Source organism: Aythya ferina (genome assembly GCF_964211825.1).
Source record: "Aythya ferina genome assembly, chromosome: 1".
Taxonomy (NCBI): Eukaryota; Metazoa; Chordata; class Aves; order Anseriformes; family Anatidae; genus Aythya; species Aythya ferina.
Window position 1 is genome coordinate 11,689,824 of NC_140296.1, and position 18,985 is coordinate 11,708,808.

An 18,985-nucleotide genomic window follows, 5' to 3' on the forward strand; every position below is an offset into this window, starting at 1 on the left:
CAACCCCCAAAAATGATGAAGAAATAGGAACAGCGAGCTTCGGGGGGGCCCCGCTCTCCTCACGGGGCAGGGCCGGCTGCTGTGGGCGGGAGCGGGCCGGCATGGCCGGGAGGGGCGGCGGCGGGGCAGGGGCTGGGCGCTGAGGGGACGCAGCAGCAATAACAGCAGTAACAGCAGTAACAGCAGCTGCAGCAGCAGCAGCAGTGCCAGCACTACCAGCAGCAGCAGCAGCATGCGCTGGGCGGCCCCGCGGCTCCCCAGCGGGCGATGGAGCCGTGCCCCCGCCGCAGCTGCCCCAGGAGATGGCGGCGGCTGTGGCGGCGGCGCTGGGCGCTGGCGGCCGGGCTGCTGGGGGCCGCCCTCGCTTTGTTCGCCTGCCTGCGGCAGCCTCAACCCCGCCGGGTCCCGACGACGGGCCGGGCGGGGGACGAGGTGACCGTGCTGCTGTGGTGGGAGCCCTTCGGCCGCCCCCGGCGCCTCACGGACTGCCGGCGGCGCTACAACGTGTCGGGCTGCCGCCTCAGCGCCGACCGCGGGCGGCTGGGCGAGGCCAGGGCCGTGCTCTTCCACCACCGCGACCTGGCCCTGCACGGAGCCCAGGGGCTGCCCCGAGGGCCCCCGCCTCGCCCCCAGCGCCAGCTCTGGGTGTGGATGAACTTCGAGTCGCCCTCGCACTCGCCCGGCTTGCAGGGTCTGGGCGGCGTCTTCAACTGGACCATGTCCTACCGCAGGGACTCGGACGTCTTCGTGCCCTACGGGTACCTCCACGCGCTGCCCCAGCCCCGGCCCTTCGCGCTGCCCCGCAAGACGAGGCTGGTGGCGTGGGTGATCAGCAACTGGAACGAGGAGCACGCCCGGGTGCGCTACTACCAGCAGCTGAAGGAGCACCTGGCCATCGACGTGTACGGGGCGCAGGGGCTGGCGCTGGTGGAGGGCAGCGTGGTGAAGACGGTGTCGGCCTACAAGTTCTACCTGGCCTTCGAGAACTCGCAGCACACCGACTACATCACCGAGAAGCTCTGGAGGAACGCCTTCGCCGCCAGCGCCGTGCCCGTCGTCCTCGGCCCCCGCAGGGCCAACTACGAGCGCTTCATCCCCGCCGACTCCTTCATCCACGTCGATGACTTCCCCAGCCCCAGGCTGCTGGCCACCTACCTGAAATTCCTCGATAAAAACAAGCCTAGCTACAGGAGGTATTTCGCCTGGCGGAACAAGTATGAGGTCCACGTCACATCTTTCTGGGACGAGCATTACTGCAAGGTTTGCGAGGCTGTGAGAACAGCTGGGAATCAAGTCAAGACGGTACAAAATCTGGCCAGCTGGTTTGAAAGCTGATGATCGTGGTGGGTGAGGCTCACTTGGCCAGTCTTTCCGAGCAGCAGCCTTCACTAAGGCATGAGGAAGGCTGCATCTCGCAGAGATCACCGCCCTAGCAAAGTTAGTTTGTCATCCTTGAGAGAGACGTACAGATACAGGTAAATAAGTTGGGGAAAAAAAAAAAAAAAAAAAAAAAGACAAAAGGAAGATTTTTACTACAGGGCAAAATCATGAAAGTACAGAGAACCATCCGACAAGAGGATTCTTCAAGAGCAAAGTTTAATTAAAGTTCCAGAAGCCGTGCAGATCTGAAACCTTCACAGTCGTGCACAGCTAAATGTAAATAAAACATGCCAAGTTCCTCAGCTGTACAGCTGAAACCAATTTTGTCAGCTATGACAGCTTCCTGGACTGTGAAACTTTCTTTTGCTTATAGCGGATACACGATCAGTGCTGGCTTTCTGCATTCCAAAGACAAAAGCAAATACTTTTAACAGCGATTATTAAAAAAATCAAAGTTATTTGCCGACAAATGCTGAGCCGCAAGTGTTGAACGTAAGAATGTGATGATACAGTAGCACTTTTTAGCAATGTGTTGAATTGCAGCAGCCAAATAATAATTCCTTGAGCCAAATAAAAATTCCATTTTGGAAAAAGTGTATGGAGGGGTCTGGGTGTGAGTGGAACGAACAGCTCAGATGATATAAAGTGTTTCTTCCACTCCCTTCCCAAACCATGAGCACATTTGTCCTGTATGAAGGCAGAGAAGAGCTTCAAGTACAGGAAAAGACAGAATGTAGAAATAAAGTTGGAATGTTTCTGCCCTCCCTTTTTTTTTCAGGAATTTGAAAATGTTTACAGGAGTCTGCATGTTTTTCTCTGCAAAATTACTGCCATATAGGAAAAAGCAGGGAAAGACTCAGAACAGCAGGGTTTTTTTATTACTGTATTGAATATGTATACAGAAAGGCTAACTTATTTCTCTAATATCGTTCAAATGTCTTATTGTATAGCAAATGCTTTGGCGTATGGCACGCATTTTTAAAAATTCTGCCAGGTGACAGACTACTCAGAGTGCCAGCTCGCTGTTTGTGAAACAATAATTACAACAAAAATCCCAAAGTCCAAGTCCCAAATCACTACCTTCCAGAAAGGAAATTACTGTAGAGAATACAATGTAAACCGTTGTTAAATACAGGTTGTACGAGGGAAGTATATGAAAAGGGAGAGGAAGGATTTCTTATCTTTGGTTTTGAAGGTTTCTTCCTCGTTTTTTAATGTACAACTAGTTTTCTAGGCTAAAACTTCCTTGTGAACTGCCTACCCAGAACATTTACAGGCGGCATTCCCTTTCAGGCTCTGCCACCCTGCTGGACTAAGATCTTTGGAGCAGTCAGTGTGTGGTTACTTTTTGGTTACTTCTAATCTTGCATCCTGAAAGCCGGAGAGGGTCTTCAGTTGCAGTTACTGATCCACAGGAACCTCAGCCCTTCCTGCCCTTGGCAGCTGTGAGATTTGGTGGCAAAAAAAATGATAACCCACAAGAGTGCTGTCCAAATGATTGAGGGTTTCATCCTGCTCTTATTTAACGCCATGAAATTATCCAGAGGCTTCACTTGGAGTAAAATCATGGGCACAGAACAGGTGGGGAAAGACGAGTTAGTTGCAAATAAGTGCGAGGTCAGTTTGTTGGCATTTGTTTGTCTTATTTATGTTAGAATAGGATTACATTTGAGTTAAGCAATAAGGGATGTCAGGTTAGGTGCTTAGACTAATCAGCTGACGGCCTACGGTAATTTATGGTAAATTACATGTTCCCATGATTAGGTAAGCACAGATCTAAAGATGATTGAAAAAAAAATCTGAAATAATGATACAGTTCATGAATAATTTGCAGAGATTTACGCCTTCAGATCTTGGTGGCTCCTGTTTTTATTCTCTCCTGCTTTTGTGGAAGGGAATATAGGTAAAAGTACTTCCTGACTGTGTCTGTTGTTCATGCCAGACTTGCTGCAGAGATTTTATCAGGAGAGCAGAGAAGACGGTCAGCGCAATGCAGAGTGCAGTAGGGATGCTCCCTACTTACTGCTGCTCTTTAATTTAAACAGTTCCAAGGGATTCTTTAAAGCAAAAGCATGCTCTTCATTGCACGGTCATCTGCTTCTCTGCCAGTGGTTAATGCTCCCGTAAAACCGATTTTGATAATTTCTAAAGTAGAAATCTAAGTATAACATTAACACTAACAGTTAAGTGCTGGGATAACAGACTCCATCTCTGATTTATCCTTTCTTTTTACAATTTATTTCAGTTCATGTAAGTATGTACAAAAACCTGATGTTAAAAGCGGTGAGCAGTCTCTGAAAACGAGTAATTAAGATTGCACTACTTTTTATCAGCCTGCCAAAAAGTGTATTATTTTTCCAGTCCTTCCAAATTTTTAGCATGTTCTGGAGGTTTTCAGACACACAATTTTTCTGTGTTACTATTAGTGATGCCACAGGCAGGAGATGAGGCTACAGGAGCATGGGAATTTCCAGTGATTGCAACCGGGACTTTATTCTCAGCTTTTCTTACGGGAATCTTGGTGGAATTAGAGTTTTGTAAAATTCAGAAAACAGCTATGCAATGATCAAAGTGTTATTTTTGAATAAGATATCACAGCTGTGCTCTGTTTGTGATTATTTTAAATGATTATTTTAAAAAATTGTATAATGAAAACTGCGGTCTTGTAATAATTATTGTAGAGTACTTGTGGGAGAAGAGAAGCCTTTTCTAGCTTCACAGGTCTTGCATAAGCATTACACACTTTTCCCATTATCAAGAGGAAATTCAGACCTGGTCTACAGCTGCTGCCATCAACAATACAGCATCTCTACAGATCCAGTTGGATTTTTAGTTCAGCCACTCCATGGGCTTATAAGAAATAAGCTAATAACTAGAGTACTGCTATGAGCTGAGGGCTGTCTTGTGTAATTCCCAAGTGAACTGAGCCCAAGTTCGATGGTAAAGAAGAATTTTGTCTTAGCAAATTGGGTTGTAGATCAGGTACCAGACTCCACAAGACATTGCAGGTGGTGTATGTGATGGGTCTATGAAAATCGAGCAAATTACCTTCTATTCTGAGCAGACAAATCTTTTGGAATACATTTTGAAAAAAAATGCTTTATTCCATGTATTAAACTGGTGGGGAGGAGGGAGGGAAAGGAAGATGATTCTGCTCTGTTTCTCAGAAGGAGACGAATCGACATCACCCTCTGATTATAAGTGGAACAGAGAAGTGTGTGATCCTGTCAGTTACATAACGTGTCTCAGGGAAATTTCTACTGTAAAGTCTCTTCATAGAGTGGAGTAACTTTGTATTAATCATGTAGATTAACACTCAATAAAATTACAGAAAGGAAGTAGCACAAAATGACCCTATTTTTGTATTTCTTTATGCGTTATGAATTGCAGCTGTAGAAAACCAATTTTTAGAGAAAAAATTCTTTTCATGTTTTCCACCTTCTAATCAAGAGAAGTGGCTCATTGTTCTCAAATTAGTCAGACTGTCTGAGGTTAGGAATGAGACCAGGTTGTGCCAGGGGAAAAATATTTTCGCAGGAGAGGCTGCACTGGGTTATTTTCACTATGAAAAGGAGCATTTATTGAAGTTGGATGTCTGCTGGAAAAAATGTCATTTAAAACAACAACCCAAAACCATCCAACAAACTCTCTCTTCACCTACAGAGAATTTGAAAGTCCTCAGAGTTTTTTTTTCTTAAATGCCAAAGTGTAACAGAGATTGGGGTTGATGTTCAGCACGTAGTGCAACTCTTAGCTGCAGCTTTTTTCACACTTGTTCGCTGATGTCTTCAACCACGAAACAGAAAACAAAGGGCCCCAACCCTTTCTCCCCTAAATTTCTCAACGTTTTTTGCAGCAAAGGTGGTGGATGACCTCTCTCTTTATTCATCTTCTGTACCACATAGTGGGGAGTTTTGAGTAAGTTTCACCATTTCTCTTGAAACTTCACCCCCCTTCCCCAGGATGTGGTGAGTGCTGCAGCGCTCGCTTTTTTCCCCTTCAGGTGGTTTGTGCTGTGTCACCGCCACATTTAACTTTTGCAAACCAACTGCTTGTTTACCTGTGCCCAAGATGGGAAATTTTTTTTTTTTTTTTTTTTTTTTGCTGGTTTTCCAACCGTGATTGGACTCTGGGTGGTGGAAACGGGTGGAAATATTTATCTGCCAAACATTGGGTACCATTTGCTCAAGTTTGTTTGTTGACTTTTAAGTAAGATGTGAGTTATGCTTGATTAGTTTTAAACTCACTCTTTATCCAGCAATCATATAAAATGGTATTTGCTTTCAGAGCGTGAACGGTCCTTTGTAGGAAGCATAGAGCTGGCTCAATCTGCAATCTGTTGAAGAGAACATGGTGACTTAACGTGGGTTTAAGTGGTATTTAATTAAAGATACACCAGGATCCAAGTACAAACACCTATTTCTAATCAGGAAAAAAAAAAAAAAGTTATTTGAATAATTCAAATATATCTTGTAACTGGCTGTTTATCACCTATGCTCCATATACTCCCGTGCTTTTTTCTGAGGCCAGTTTGGAAGCGATACCTGAGGCCACCATATCTATGCCTCTGCTAAGTTCTGTGGACGTTTTGCCTTACAGGGGCTGCTGTTCCTGAGGGCCTCGCTGCAAAGACTCTGAGCTGAGTAAGAGGAAACCTGGCCCTCGGGAGGCTTTGGAAGCTGGGGGGAATCAGCAGAGAGGTGCTCAGAGTGCTCAGGAAGCATTTGGAAACCAGGAGCCCTGCAGAGTGGGCAGTTTTCTCATAAGTCAATAAAGTCAGCAAAGTTTTTCAGGGATTTCAGGTCCTTGGAATTATATAAATGTATGGGTTAAAATTCTGTGAAGAGAGTTCAGATTGGACATTATTTTAGTGATGATTAGGATTTTAATAATATTCTTTTAATTACTATCAAAAGACAGTGCAAAATTTGAAACCTGGAGCATCTTGTATTTTCCCTTTGTTTATTGCACCATCTTTTGAAGTTAATCAGCCCGTGGTTTGGCTGTATGTGTTATGGAAGACAGCTCAGCATTTATGTCCTCAGATTTGCCACCAGAGTAAAAAACATTCTGGGCATTTTGGATGACGGGACACTAAGTCCGGGAAGAAACTGAGCATTAGCAATTTATTTGTGAAGATTGTATTACCAGGTAGCCCTGAAGATTTCCAGTCCTTTATTCCTCAGAGATGGACCAAGAATGCAAAGACCTCACTCGGTATGGCTGTGCTGTGAAAAAATGAGTTGGGTTAAGCAGAGGAGAATTTGTGCTGGGTTCAGGCTCTCATTGAGCACCATCAGGCACATTCATTAAAAAAAAAAAAAAACAACAAACACAGGTTTGCTGTTCACTGCCCTGCCTGTTCAGTGTGGTGAGGAATATTTCCTGCACCAAATTTTTGGAGGAAGACGAGAGCCTGAGCGGTGCTGAGTTACTCTTCCTTGTCATTCACAGTGGCTTCTCACTGCAAATATGAAAATTGCTGCCATTATGTTGAGTCTATTCCTAAGCACAGACATTAAGTGTGTTCTCCCATTCTTCAAAAGTACTTTAAATAATAACAAGAATTAAAAAAATACATTTCACTGATGTAGCTGGAAAAGGAAATTTGCTCTTGTATTTGATTCCCAGAGAATACTCCAGGTGTGCAAAGCTGTGACCTGCAGCTTGCAGCCTGGGCTTTATCTGCTCGTTCCTACCTCTGCCCCTGCACGACAAGAAGAGCCAGAGCTGCCACCACCTCCTCTGCCTCTTCTGCTGCAGCCTTCCTTCCCGTTCCCATCCTTGTTCTGGCTGATGCTTTTAGTGCAAGCTCAAGAGAGAGCTCGAGTGTGCATTAGGGAAATTAAGAGAAAGAGAGAGCTTCCTGATCACACTTCCCAACTCACAGCCATCTTAAACTTCTTGACAGAAGGTGGCTGGAGACAAGGGGAGGCACAAGGTTGTAGTTTCAGACCTTTTTTGCACCTGGAGAACTGCTAGCTATCTGGGACCACTGTAGGAGAGGAGAGAAAACACATCCCTTCTCCTGTCCTCATCACTCCCACAGCCTGAGGTCTCCTCTGCTGGACCACAACCGCCCCATGGAATAAAAACCTTTCAAAATGCCACGGAAGGCAGCAATACAACTAAAATTATGACTGTTTGTCTGAAGGCCAGATGCTTATGACTCCATTACATGTCAGTAAGAGTTTGGACAGTGCTCTCACTGGAAACAAGATTTCATTCATTTTGGTAACGGATAAAATTCGTCATTAAAACCCTGCTTTATCCTCAGCACAAAAAGTGAGCATTCTGCCAAGCTGCGTGGAGTTACTGAGGTAACCTCACCCTACGAGTTATGGCTGTTTACTTAATTCTTCTCCTCGGTGGCAAATGTTCGATTTTCAGTAAAACTCCCATTGTATCCCATAAGCGAAGCTGGAGGGAGAGGACTGGGAGGGCAGGGCTCAGTGCAGGAGGATGCAGGGCAGAGATGGCAACTAAAATCCTCACTTGGACAGCTCCAATTAATATGGAAAAAATAAAAAAATAAAAAAAAAAGAAGTGTGGGTGTCTGTTTTGCTTAGTTTATTTTTGCATTAGCCCTGGAGGGAAAGACATTTCCTGCAACCTGACAGATTCTGGCAGCCTGCTTGTGAGTCTCGCGCAGTCTCCTCTCCTGCAGGAGGTGTCTTTCTGCTTCGGACTTTACAAGGAGCTAGGAAAATGAAATCGAGTCCTTAAAGCTGGAAACCACCTTGTCCACCTTTACTTCCTAAGGTGCTTCATTTCATTCCTGGAATATTAGGAATTGCTAATTAAGCAGTATTAATAGTACTAATGGTAGTACTAATAGTACTAATAGTGGTACTAATGCCTTCAGAAAGCCGCCTTAAATATATTTTGGGGTTCACAGAAGATGCCATTCCTTTAGTTTGGGTGCATAGTTTTCACTTCAGGTTCTCTGCCTGAAGCTGTGTTATAACTTAGCTGTTTAGTCATTCCCATATCTATTAATTAGAAAATTACTGAAGTGAGGAACAGTTTACAGCAGCTGCTGAGTTAGTAGGAAACTTTTTTTTGTTTTGTTTTGTTGTGATATGTGTATGGAAGGGAGGAAATCTGGCCTGCTCCAAGCCAAGGAGTCCAGGCAGCCTGTCTGCTAACCACAGCTTGGCCTTGTCACGGGCTGCAAACCACCGACAGCAAGATACCACCCACAGCTGGTTTGCCAGGGGCAGTTCATGGCCCAGTGCATGCCCCAAAACTTTCTCTTCTCACCCCATTCAGGTTGCTGATGATTCCTGCCCAGCAGCAGCGCATGGGGCTCGGGGAGTCACCCACCAGGTGACAGCGCTGGAGGGACGGATGCCAGACCTGGCCACGCGTGAGGCAGAGAAAGGAATGGCACCAGAGGATTTTTCCCCCCAGGGCTGTGGGGGATCCCTTCTGGATCTCCCAGCTGGGAGCAGTTACACCCTGAGCACCAGCGGGGTGTACGATCCGCTCTGCCCCTAGGCTGGGCATCAGTAGGACCAGCAGGACACCGAGCATCAAGCTGAGGTTAATTAGCTGGCTAAGCTAATGACCATCAGTGTCTGGTAGCTGTGGGACAGCTAGATATGGGTAGATGTTTTATGGGCTTAAATGTTTCCTCTGTTCCTATTGCTCTGGGGTCGATTTAGCTCCCTGTGCACTTATCTATTACACTTCTGCTGTGTGTCATCTTCCACCGCCTGCTTTCATTTCAGTCAGTCTGGCCTGGTGGATGGTGGTACTCAACTCAGGAAAAGTAATGTCATGGAACAATCGGTATTTATGGGATTTTCTTCGTTTGGTGGTCTTTACGGATTGCAGATAGCCAGGCTGGGGAGTTATCAAGCAACTGAAAAGAGATGGAAAGTTTGGTGAAGAACTGAATGATGTATTTCTTTGCCTTAACCACTGCTTAATCATACCTGAAGGATGGAAGAGCTTCCAGAAGGCAAGTGTCTCCAAATGGCAAATTGACCAAACTCCCCTTATCTGTACCATAACGTTCTCCACAACAGTAGCAGAAATGGAGATGGGGAAGATCTCCATTTCTTTTTTATAAATTCCTGTTTTTCTGCAAATTTCCATTCAGTCCCTGACAGCCTCAATCCCTGACTCCCACATCTTGTGCCTCTTCACATAACGTGTTCACCTGCTTCATCTTGCTTATCTGCAGGGGGATCCAGGCTGGTTGTTATCTTCCCTCAAGGTTACCCACTTGCTGTTGATCGTTTCCTCTGGCAGATGCAGGGGGCCAGGAGCCGGCATCAAGCTCTGTGCTGGGAGCACCGATGGCTCAGATCCCATGCTCACATCTGCCAACAGGACGAGGAACCAGACCTGATGGCACAGGTCAGCCCTGTGAGCTGCCTGGTGCTCCGAGGCACCCTTCTGTCCCCCACCTTGCAATTTGTCTAGGTACTTGAATGGCATTATTTGTGGTGCACTGCCTCTGCTATGGCAGATCATATCTTAGACCCACATCCTTAAAAAACCTACAAGCTAAACTCACAAATAAATTAGCTCAGTGATCTCTGGATACATCCCTTACGAGGTCTTGGGTACTGCAGAAAGACTGCACCACTGCAAGCCATCTCCACTGTGTTTTCTCATGAATAACCTCATTTATTTTACAAAAGCTGCAGTGTCATCTTGTCCAAAGAGAAAACAGCTTGCTTTTTTCCTGATGCTACCTGCTGGTGTACCTACAGGCTACCCAAAAAAATCTGTCTGCTTGGGACACTGGTGCTGTTTACACTGCCTGCCAACATGCACGTGTCCTCTGGATTTCAAAAGTGTGCAAGCTTTTTGGACATGTTATGTGCTAGGAAGCCAGAAATTCAAGCAAAACTGGTAAATTTTTCTGTCATGTCCATTTTTCTAAGTCCAGATTGAGACCAGTGTTTTAAATCATGCTGAGATAACGCAATTACTGCACTGCTGCACTGTGCTGCGCTGCTTCTTCATATCTGCTACACGTGCTGGTGTAGCAGTTTTAAGGCTGCCTCAAAACCAGAGGCAAATAAACAAGGGAATCGAACAGATTTCATCAGTTCAGATGAAACAGCTCCTTTATTGTAAAGCTTTAACCTGAGAATGAAGAAGATGATTGTAAATCAGTTATCTAAAACTGCACAAATACCTGGCAGCTTTAGTACCTGCTACGTGGTTATCCCAGTGATTGCAGTGTTGCTTCCCGCTGGAAGCTTAAATTTGAGCCTTGCAGCTCCAAGACAGAGCTGCTGAGAGCCCATCTGCTAAGGCAGGGCTCGCTTGGCAGAACACAAATGGGGAGGGGGCAACAAATTTCCTAACTACACCGTGACTGCCCCCTCCTGCTCAGGCATGTGGAGGCTGGTCCATCTCTGGCAAGGTGGAGTTCATGGCATCCTGTGCTTGCAGGCTCGTTTTTCTGCTCTCCAAGTGAAGCCACAAACCCTAACTAATGTTTATTTATCTATAGGTTGTAATGTGTCATATGGATGCATATGTTGATTCCCTGTGGCTTACCTGATGGCTTTAATTTGAAGTTTGCTACGGAAGAGCAGCACGTGTACCATTGCTACATATTATGAATGGGCAATTTTGCTGCAAGATGCTTCAGCATCAGAGATCCAGCAGTCAAAGCAGACTGATACACCATCCAGACTTGGACCACCAAGTTTCACTTTATATTGAAATTAAGGCTAATTGGCACATCTGTAGGAACCTGTATTTGTTTCAAGAAGTCAGCGTGCAGAAACTGGCTTTTACTGGCACACCGGCTTTCCCCGTTTGAGCTGAAAAAGTGCCTGTGTAAGGCTCCTGGTGGATTAGTGCTGTAGTGGGGGCAAGCAGGAGGGGCAGCTAATTAGGGGGGACACCAAACAGTGGAGAACATGATGGGGGAGGCAGCATTTGTGTAGGTGTGAGCTGGGTCAGGCACGGGGCTGGCACCTGCTCTGAGTGCCTCTGAAGCTCTGCTGCCTTCACCAAGGTATTCGCAGGGAGAATGAAGTCCTCCACTGCATTTGCAGTCTAGATATACCTTGGCACATGGAAATGCTAAAGAAATATGGCTTGGATGATTGACAGGTCAGTAATAGCACAAGGAGTGTCTGGGTGGTTGTCAGGAGCCTGAATCTGGCCCCAAACCTAATTGCAGGGGGACGGTGGCTTTGTTCTCACCAAGGGGTCTGAGGCATTGTCCCTCCTGGACTCATCTCATTTCTCCCGGTGCTCTCAGTATATTAAAGCCTTCTGTATCGATCCCTCTAAAATGCGACAGCTGGATGAAAGTAAAAGCACGCATTAGTCTCAGCAGCATCTCACCCGCCTGGTTTAACTGGAGCGGGACAAAAAACGCCAGCGAGGCAATCGGCTCTGCCGTGGGGATATTGAATTTCCAGGGCTGTCACTCAGCCGATTTCACAGGTACTGCTCCTCTCTGCTGAGAGAAAATAAGTTCAGTTATATCTCAGGTTACTCAGCGTTTTAGCTTTAAGCTAAAGGAATTTATGGCTTCAGTGAAAATGTCACAGCAACTCCTCTCGGCTCCAGCCTCCACAAGGTCAGCACAAAACACGAGAAGGATGTCTGAGGAGGTTCAACGTCCGTGTCCAGCCTCGGCATCTCTCCCAGCAGACAGAGCCATTGCACTTGAAAGCTTAGGGCCCTATTGTAGACATTTGATCTTCTCCTCAAGCAGCAACTTATGGTTGTTATTGGCAGTAAGAGGAATTCAGTCTTTCTGAGCCAGGAGGGTATGTGGCCAGGCTCTCCACACGCAGTCGTTGCGGTGTAGGAAGGGGACAGCAGCTTCTGGAATCGACTTCATTTGCTCCTTGGGTTTATTCCAGCTGGTGGAGTGGAAGGAGCTTAACCTTTTCCCCTGCCTTTCTGATAAATGTCTCAAACTACTCTCTGGAATTCATATAGGCAGTCTTTTTTTGTCCTTTTTTCCTGGAACTAGGGCTTTGTCCGAGTGTCCCCATGTTCTGGGACACAAATCCACCATGCCTTGTATGAGAAATGCCTCATCATCAGCCAGTTACTAAGATATCATTCTTCTCCCAGGCCAGACTGAGATATTGTGAGATATTTCTCCATTAATACAGTGCTGTAGGATCTACAAAGAAAAATCTACTGTGGTAGTGCAAAGTATCTGATGCTGGAGAAGACGTGAGTGTGTGGCAGCTCGAAGAAAGAAGAAGAAAAAAAGAAAGCTGCTGTGCTAACACAGCCAGGGACCATGGGCTCTGCTGGGACCAGCCATGGGCATCTTTGCTGAGCTAATGCCCTCACGGGAGTTCTCATTTCTCCCTGGCAGCACAGCTGAAACCCCCGGGCTTTGTCCTCCTGAGGATCTTTGCAGCACAGTGATGTTGATCTCAGCCTCTGCTGGAGACGGGGACGTTTCCTTCGTGCCAGCACTCCCAGTCAGTTTGACCTAGGGCGTCAAAGCCATCTCACAAAAACACACGGAAAACCCCTGCAGAGAAAGGCTGGGGTGTCACCCGAAGGCTAGGTGCTGTGCCCACATGGCCACGGCAGGAATTATCTCAGGACAGGGCGCTGCTGCAGCGCCAACCCGTGCTGACGTGGTGTTTGCTCCGAAAGCAGCAGAAGGCGAAATAAGGTCAGACTGTTCCTGCCACGAGCAGTGTTTACATTGCTTTAATTTAGGAATAGGTGTACATATTCCCGGTGCTCTACATCCCTTTGTTCCTTGTAATCACGCAAATTGCAGCACAAACAGAGCAGGGGCTGCAGGAAACAACGCTCTGTTGTGTTCCTGTGTTTGCAGTGGGCATAACCTCACGGATTTCATTTCTCCAGGACCTAAATGCATGAACCTTGGCTGTGTCAAGAATAGAAATACTGGGGAATAAAAATACCAAGGTCACTAGCTCTGCTTCTCCCCCATTTTCAAGTGGAGTTTCCTATAAAGTGCATGTGACGAGGTATTTCTGACCAGTTTTGAATCAGATGGCAAGTTTAGTCCAAGTATGTAACACCACAAAGCGTGCGGTGGAGTTCTGGGCTTGACATGAGCTTTGTCCTGGCTTTGAACGGCAGCCCTGCTGCAATGCCTTGAGCTGACTCTTAGCAGGAGCAATATACATCAGCACAGGCTTTTAGCAAAAAATTTAGGATGTTTTCTCTCAAGCTAATGAAGCAAAGAAGCTCAGAGTTTCAGAGAAGCCCACGGCCCCAAAGCAGAACACAAGGAGGTGGCAATGGGGACTGTGCTTGTGTCTGCATGCAGCAAAGCACATCCCGTGGCAGGGATGTGGACAGGAGCAGAACGGGGGCTGCAGCACCTAGAGCAGGCAGAGAGGCACTGAGCTGCTCAGTGCTGGTGCCAGACATCACCACCTGTCCTTGGCCAGGCTACTACCTAGGTTTTGGGTAAAAAGAAGTGATTTTTTCCATTTTTTTTTTCCTTTCTCTCTGAAGATGGTGCCCCTTATTCTCTTTGAAACTTGATAGGGCATTAGTTTGCTCTCACGCATGGGTGTCCAGAGTAAAACCTCACAATAATGGGCTGAAGAGAAGAGAAGAACACTTGACCTGCACAGCGAAGAACAACTTGCCCTAATCCTCCACCCAGCTTTTATATTCCACGGAGAGAAAAACATCCTGAAGAGCAACACGTGTAGTAGCTAATGAAAGTCCTTCTGAATAGGAAGGGCAGGCTTCTAGCTCAGAGGTTGTTATCGATTTTAAATAAGACAGCACGTAACAAGAAGAGTCACACGGGCTCTTTGGTCGCACATCACACACGTGGCAGCCGAGTCAGGCACAGGGGTGTAATTGTCACCCCTCCTTCTTGGTCCTTTCCAAAAATTAGGTCCTTTATCTCAGGACTTTCCGCACTGCATCACTGCCAGAGGGCTGACATCCAAGGCCAGGGCTCATCTGAATGGCAAACCCTTTGTTCCGTGCCCTTCCTCAGGTCAGGCGAGACGCAGATAATCACATCTCTGCTCAGTTTTCCTTAGCAGGTATTGCAGAACATGCCCACGGAGACTGAGATCAAAAGCTCTGATGACTGCTTTTTTGCCAAATCTTCATCTAGCCTCCAATATTCCTGGTGTAATTGAAGTGCTGAGCTTCTATTTGGGACAACCATGAGCACAGGTACCTGCATTAGCATTTCACTTCATACAGAAAGTATGGCCATGAATACACAGAAATACTGATTATACCGATTTTCTCTGTTTGGAGAACATTTAATTTTGTTTGTGGACTAGCAGGGGAATTGCCTGTCCTCTCGTTGTCACATCACATGTGACAGCTGGAACGGGCACGGTCTTGAAAGCTGAATAGTTTCCATTAAAAGCCAAAAAATTTGGCTCGTTTTCTCTGTGGCTATTTACTCGCTTACCAGTTCTCCAACAACATAGCTGATATCTTGTGTTCTGCTGTCCTTTATGTTTTTGTATTGTGCACTAAGAATTATAAAATGAACAAAGGGCTTGTCTAGGACTGCCTGTGTCCCACCTCTGTTAGCGACATGGTGGTTGCAGGTACCAAAAAGAAGCCATTCATACTTCCTGAAACCTAAAATGAGAAAGAAAATGTATTAACAGCAGCCTTCCAGCACCGAGCTCAGCTTGTTCCCTGCTCCTTCAGATCCCAAGAGCAGAGATGAGCACAGTAGCAGACGATGGATGTTAATAGGTCTGAGTCATTTCTGTTTCAGGAGGTGAGGAACTGACTTTTAGCATAAATCGAGCATAAAATTGACCCTGGCAGCCCAGCCAGAGCTGCTGTGGGAGCACCATCCCTGCTGTAACTTTATCAAGATGGCTCAGAAATCTCAGATTTCAGGGACTTAGGATTCAGCAGAAAACAACCCATAGTCAGCCCTGTCCAACGCACCATTAGCACGAGTCCAGGATCTGGGGGGTTGTGCAGGGCGATGATGCTGCACATTCCCATGGTCCAGCCCCATGGTTTGTGTGCTTCTCCTGTCCCTGCACCCCTGACACAGAGTCCTTCCCCAGCTGTCCTGCAGCCCCCTTTAGGTACTGGCAGGCCTCAGTAAGGTCTCCCCAGAGCCTTCTCCTCCCCAGGCTGAAGAAAGGCAGGGAAGAGGTTAAAGCTTCTTCCCTCTGTTGGTTTTCTCTCTGTAAGCTTGCTGTTTTAGCTGAAGCGTTACGTATTGAATATCTGTTCTGTCGCTTCTTTCATGTCACTGCTTCTACACTGTGTTGGCTTTAGGGCATTAAAGCTTTTAGTGAACAGTAAGGTAGAGATGTGCTCTGGTGCTCTTGTGCATCATTTCTTTAATGTCTTCAGTCTGTAGATGGACTATGCAAGTCTGGATGGGAGGACTGAGCTGATGCTGATGTATATTGGCAGGTGGTAAGAGCAGAGCCAGCCCCATCTCCCTGCTTGTGCAGTCCCTGCTGCAGTGGAAGCCAGACCCAGACAAATAAATATGGTTAATGACAGTGGTAAGACATAAAAATGGCAGTCCTGAATCACTGTCTTGTATTAGTCACAGGCCCCGTGAAAAGGTCCACTCCGCATTCCTCCAACTGCAAAAAAAAAATGAAAATAGCTCTGTTAATTTGGGGGCGAGTTGTTTTTCTTGTAACTCTTGAAAGATATTACTGTACTGAATGCACAATGGCTGCTGTGGTTTATCTGTGCTGCACAAAAATATATAGGAGGAATGAATATTTATCAGCCTTCAGCATAGTTTACCCATGTCTCTCCAACCAGCTATTTTTAGGAAAAAATGAATTATATCTGATATCTTCCCAGTGGCTAGAGAAGGAGCCTAAAGTGACCATCTTCGAGGCAGGTGTCTTTTGTAACCTTTTTGTAAGAAAAAATTAAACTAAACTAAACTAAACTAAACTAAAATAAAATAAAACACCACTTTTGTTGTCTGTTTATAAAATAATTTATCATTGACATTATCAGAAAAAGGAATTAATAGATTATACTAGTCATTAAGCTGACCGGGACAAGTTTAGTAAGATTAATTTTGCCTCCTGATCCTGTGTGCTCTGCTGGCCAGATGAAAAGCAGTGAACTGCAGTGAACCTCCAGATTTGCTACTCATTTTGCAAACCCAGGGAAACCAGAAGACTGTAACACTAGCTGCGTCTAAACTTCACCAGTCCCACGGGACCCGGTAAAAGTGACCAATTTTATGCTTTTCTCTGCATTTCCATTTTCCCCCCACCTTTTTCCACACTGCAGGAGAGGATGCAGCAATGCAAAGCCACGTTTTGCCCACAGGATGCTGTTGTGTGTCAGCTGTTCCCTTATGCCTGGGGATAACTGGAAAATGGGTGCAGGGTGGGCTGTGTGGCAATAAGCGTTTTACAGGCACCTGCCTCCGGTGACAGCGATTGTCAGGGCTCTTTGCATGTGCTCTCAGCACAGTTGTGGAAGGGGTCCCCAAGCTTTTGGTTCTGAGTCTTGTTTTATAGCCCTTCATAAAACCCCAAAAGGTTAGCTTAATGCCCGTTTTCCCATGTCTACTTGTTGCTTTACAGTTAGCTTTTTCTATCCCACCACTTAATTTTGCTGTCAACTTCATAATGTGTACTCCCATAAGGTAACAGATGTTGATGGCAGAAAATCCAGAAAATCACTTTTTTTTTTCCTCACTTCAGGCTGCTTACATTTTCTTATGCTTCACCAAAGAAGACAGCAACAGCACACATTAACAGAAATTAAGATATTAGTATTAAAAATATTTCCCTCTTTTTTTTCATTTAGAACAGACTCCTGTAGGTACCAGTGGAGTTGCAGGAACACGGACACGAGACTCGGTAGCTGAGGCTTGCTGAATCTTGCCTCCTTATCAGTGCCATGCCATGTCTGACTCCAAGTTGGATTCAAGGTGCCTGCTGCTTGCTTCGCTTTACAGCCTTGAGGGTTTGCATGGCAAGGCTGAAGTATTTGATGGAGCAACCCCTCAGTTGCAAAAGCCAGAAAACCACATGAAATTTAACACTGCCAAGGCAGATAAATTGGCGTGCAATTTTGCATGCTTGGTTTGCATGAAAAAGTAACAAATGAAGCCTTAATTTTGTTTAACTACTCTGTGCAGCTTTCGGAGCTGAGCTACACACTGATGCTTAATGCATTGCCATCAGCCTGGCCAGTGGTTTTGCCATTTCCAATACTTTTTGATGTGATATGTGGTAAATCTTCTCCTGTGGGGTATGTGGTAAGGTTGTAAAAAACCTCTCTTAATTGGAGGGAAGATCTAAAGTCATTCAAAGCTGGTGGCAAATCTGTGTCTGTTTCCTTTTTTAAAAAAATATTATTTTATTTTCCCTCTCTGGATCTTGTTGTCCTGGAATTGGATAATTAAAAAAAAAAACAAACTTGAGAGTTTTAAAAGACTTTTCTATTTATGTTTTTTTTTACTGCAAATCATCTTTATTTCAGCATTTTGTTTGTAAGCAGAACCCCTACCACCACACCAAACCCAGCATTGTTACGGAGCTTTGGATACTCCAGATTCTTGAAAGAAATTCTTGCTCCCATGAGCAGTACCTCTAATGGGAGGGAAAGCAATGTAAGGAAGAAAAAGGTAGTGCCAATGTTTTATGGGTAAGAAACAGGACATTTGAATTTTGCTTATATGCTGTTTTCTGGATATTACAACGTAAAAACCACCATGTTTTTGACATAGATTTGTCTCACTTTTTTCCTAAAGTCCCCTAGTGAGGGTGGTTTCACCGACACTCCGCTCAACCCACCTTACTTTTAGAAAGTTCTCCTCAGGGCAGGATGCAACTCGGGATTAGGGTGCTTAAATGAGGTGCTTAAATGGGAGGGGGGGGTCCAGGAACCTGTGGTGGTTTTACTCAGCTGGGCCACCAACCTCCACCACAGCCGCTCTCTCACTCCCCCAGGGAAAGGGGGAGAAAATATGATGGAAAGGGCTCAAGGGTTGAGATAAGGACAGGGACATCACTCAACAATTATTGTCATGGGCGAAACAGACTCAGCATAGGGGGATTAATGTAATTTATTACTTGTTACTAACAGGCTAGAGCAGTGAGAAACTAAAAGCAAACTACAAACACCTTCCCTCCATCCACCCTCTTCTACCTCCTCCCCTGAGCAGCGCAGGGGAAGGGGGAATGGGGGCTTTATGGTTTATGATTTATTTGGGTTTGATGAATTTTTAGTTTTGTTGAGGAGATGGTGAACGGAGCTTTTGCTTCCGTCACATGAACAAATCACCTGTACATTCAGGGGAAGCATGGACCAGCGTCCTGTAACACACTGCTGGAGAAGACAGCTCACAGTCCCAGTGCCTGGAAATGATCTGATTCCCATCCTTTGCAGCTAGGAATTGTGAACGGGAATTGTTAAGTAACTGTTGCAAATCACTGGCATTTTCCAAAGAAGCCCAACCTCATTTTCAATGAAGCTGTGTGATATATAGAAAAGAGAAATGTATTATTTGCTAACTTTGGCTTGCTTTTGACAGCTGCTGGATGGTGGCTGCCAACATCGGCAATGCCTGCCAAGCCCACAGAAATTGTGGGTGATAACAACACGGGAAACACCACGGCTGGTACACGGCGAAACGGCATCGCACTGCTTTTGACAGGCAGGAGTT

General features: G+C 45.8%; 2 protein-coding genes across 2 annotated transcripts in view; one reads left to right on the forward strand and one right to left on the reverse strand.

The window, feature by feature from the left end:
* TAF1D (TATA-box binding protein associated factor, RNA polymerase I subunit D) overlaps positions 1-18,985 on the reverse strand; it is a 365,188-nt gene that overhangs the window by 234,185 nt on the left and 112,018 nt on the right. The gene's annotated exons all lie outside the window — the stretch shown is intronic.
* On the forward strand, positions 156-4,729 carry FUT4 (fucosyltransferase 4). The gene has a single exon (XM_084506773.1). It carries the CDS (start codon positions 268-270, stop codon positions 1,333-1,335), a length of 1,068 nt encoding a protein of 355 aa, XP_084362899.1. The 5' UTR covers positions 156-267; the 3' UTR covers positions 1,336-4,729.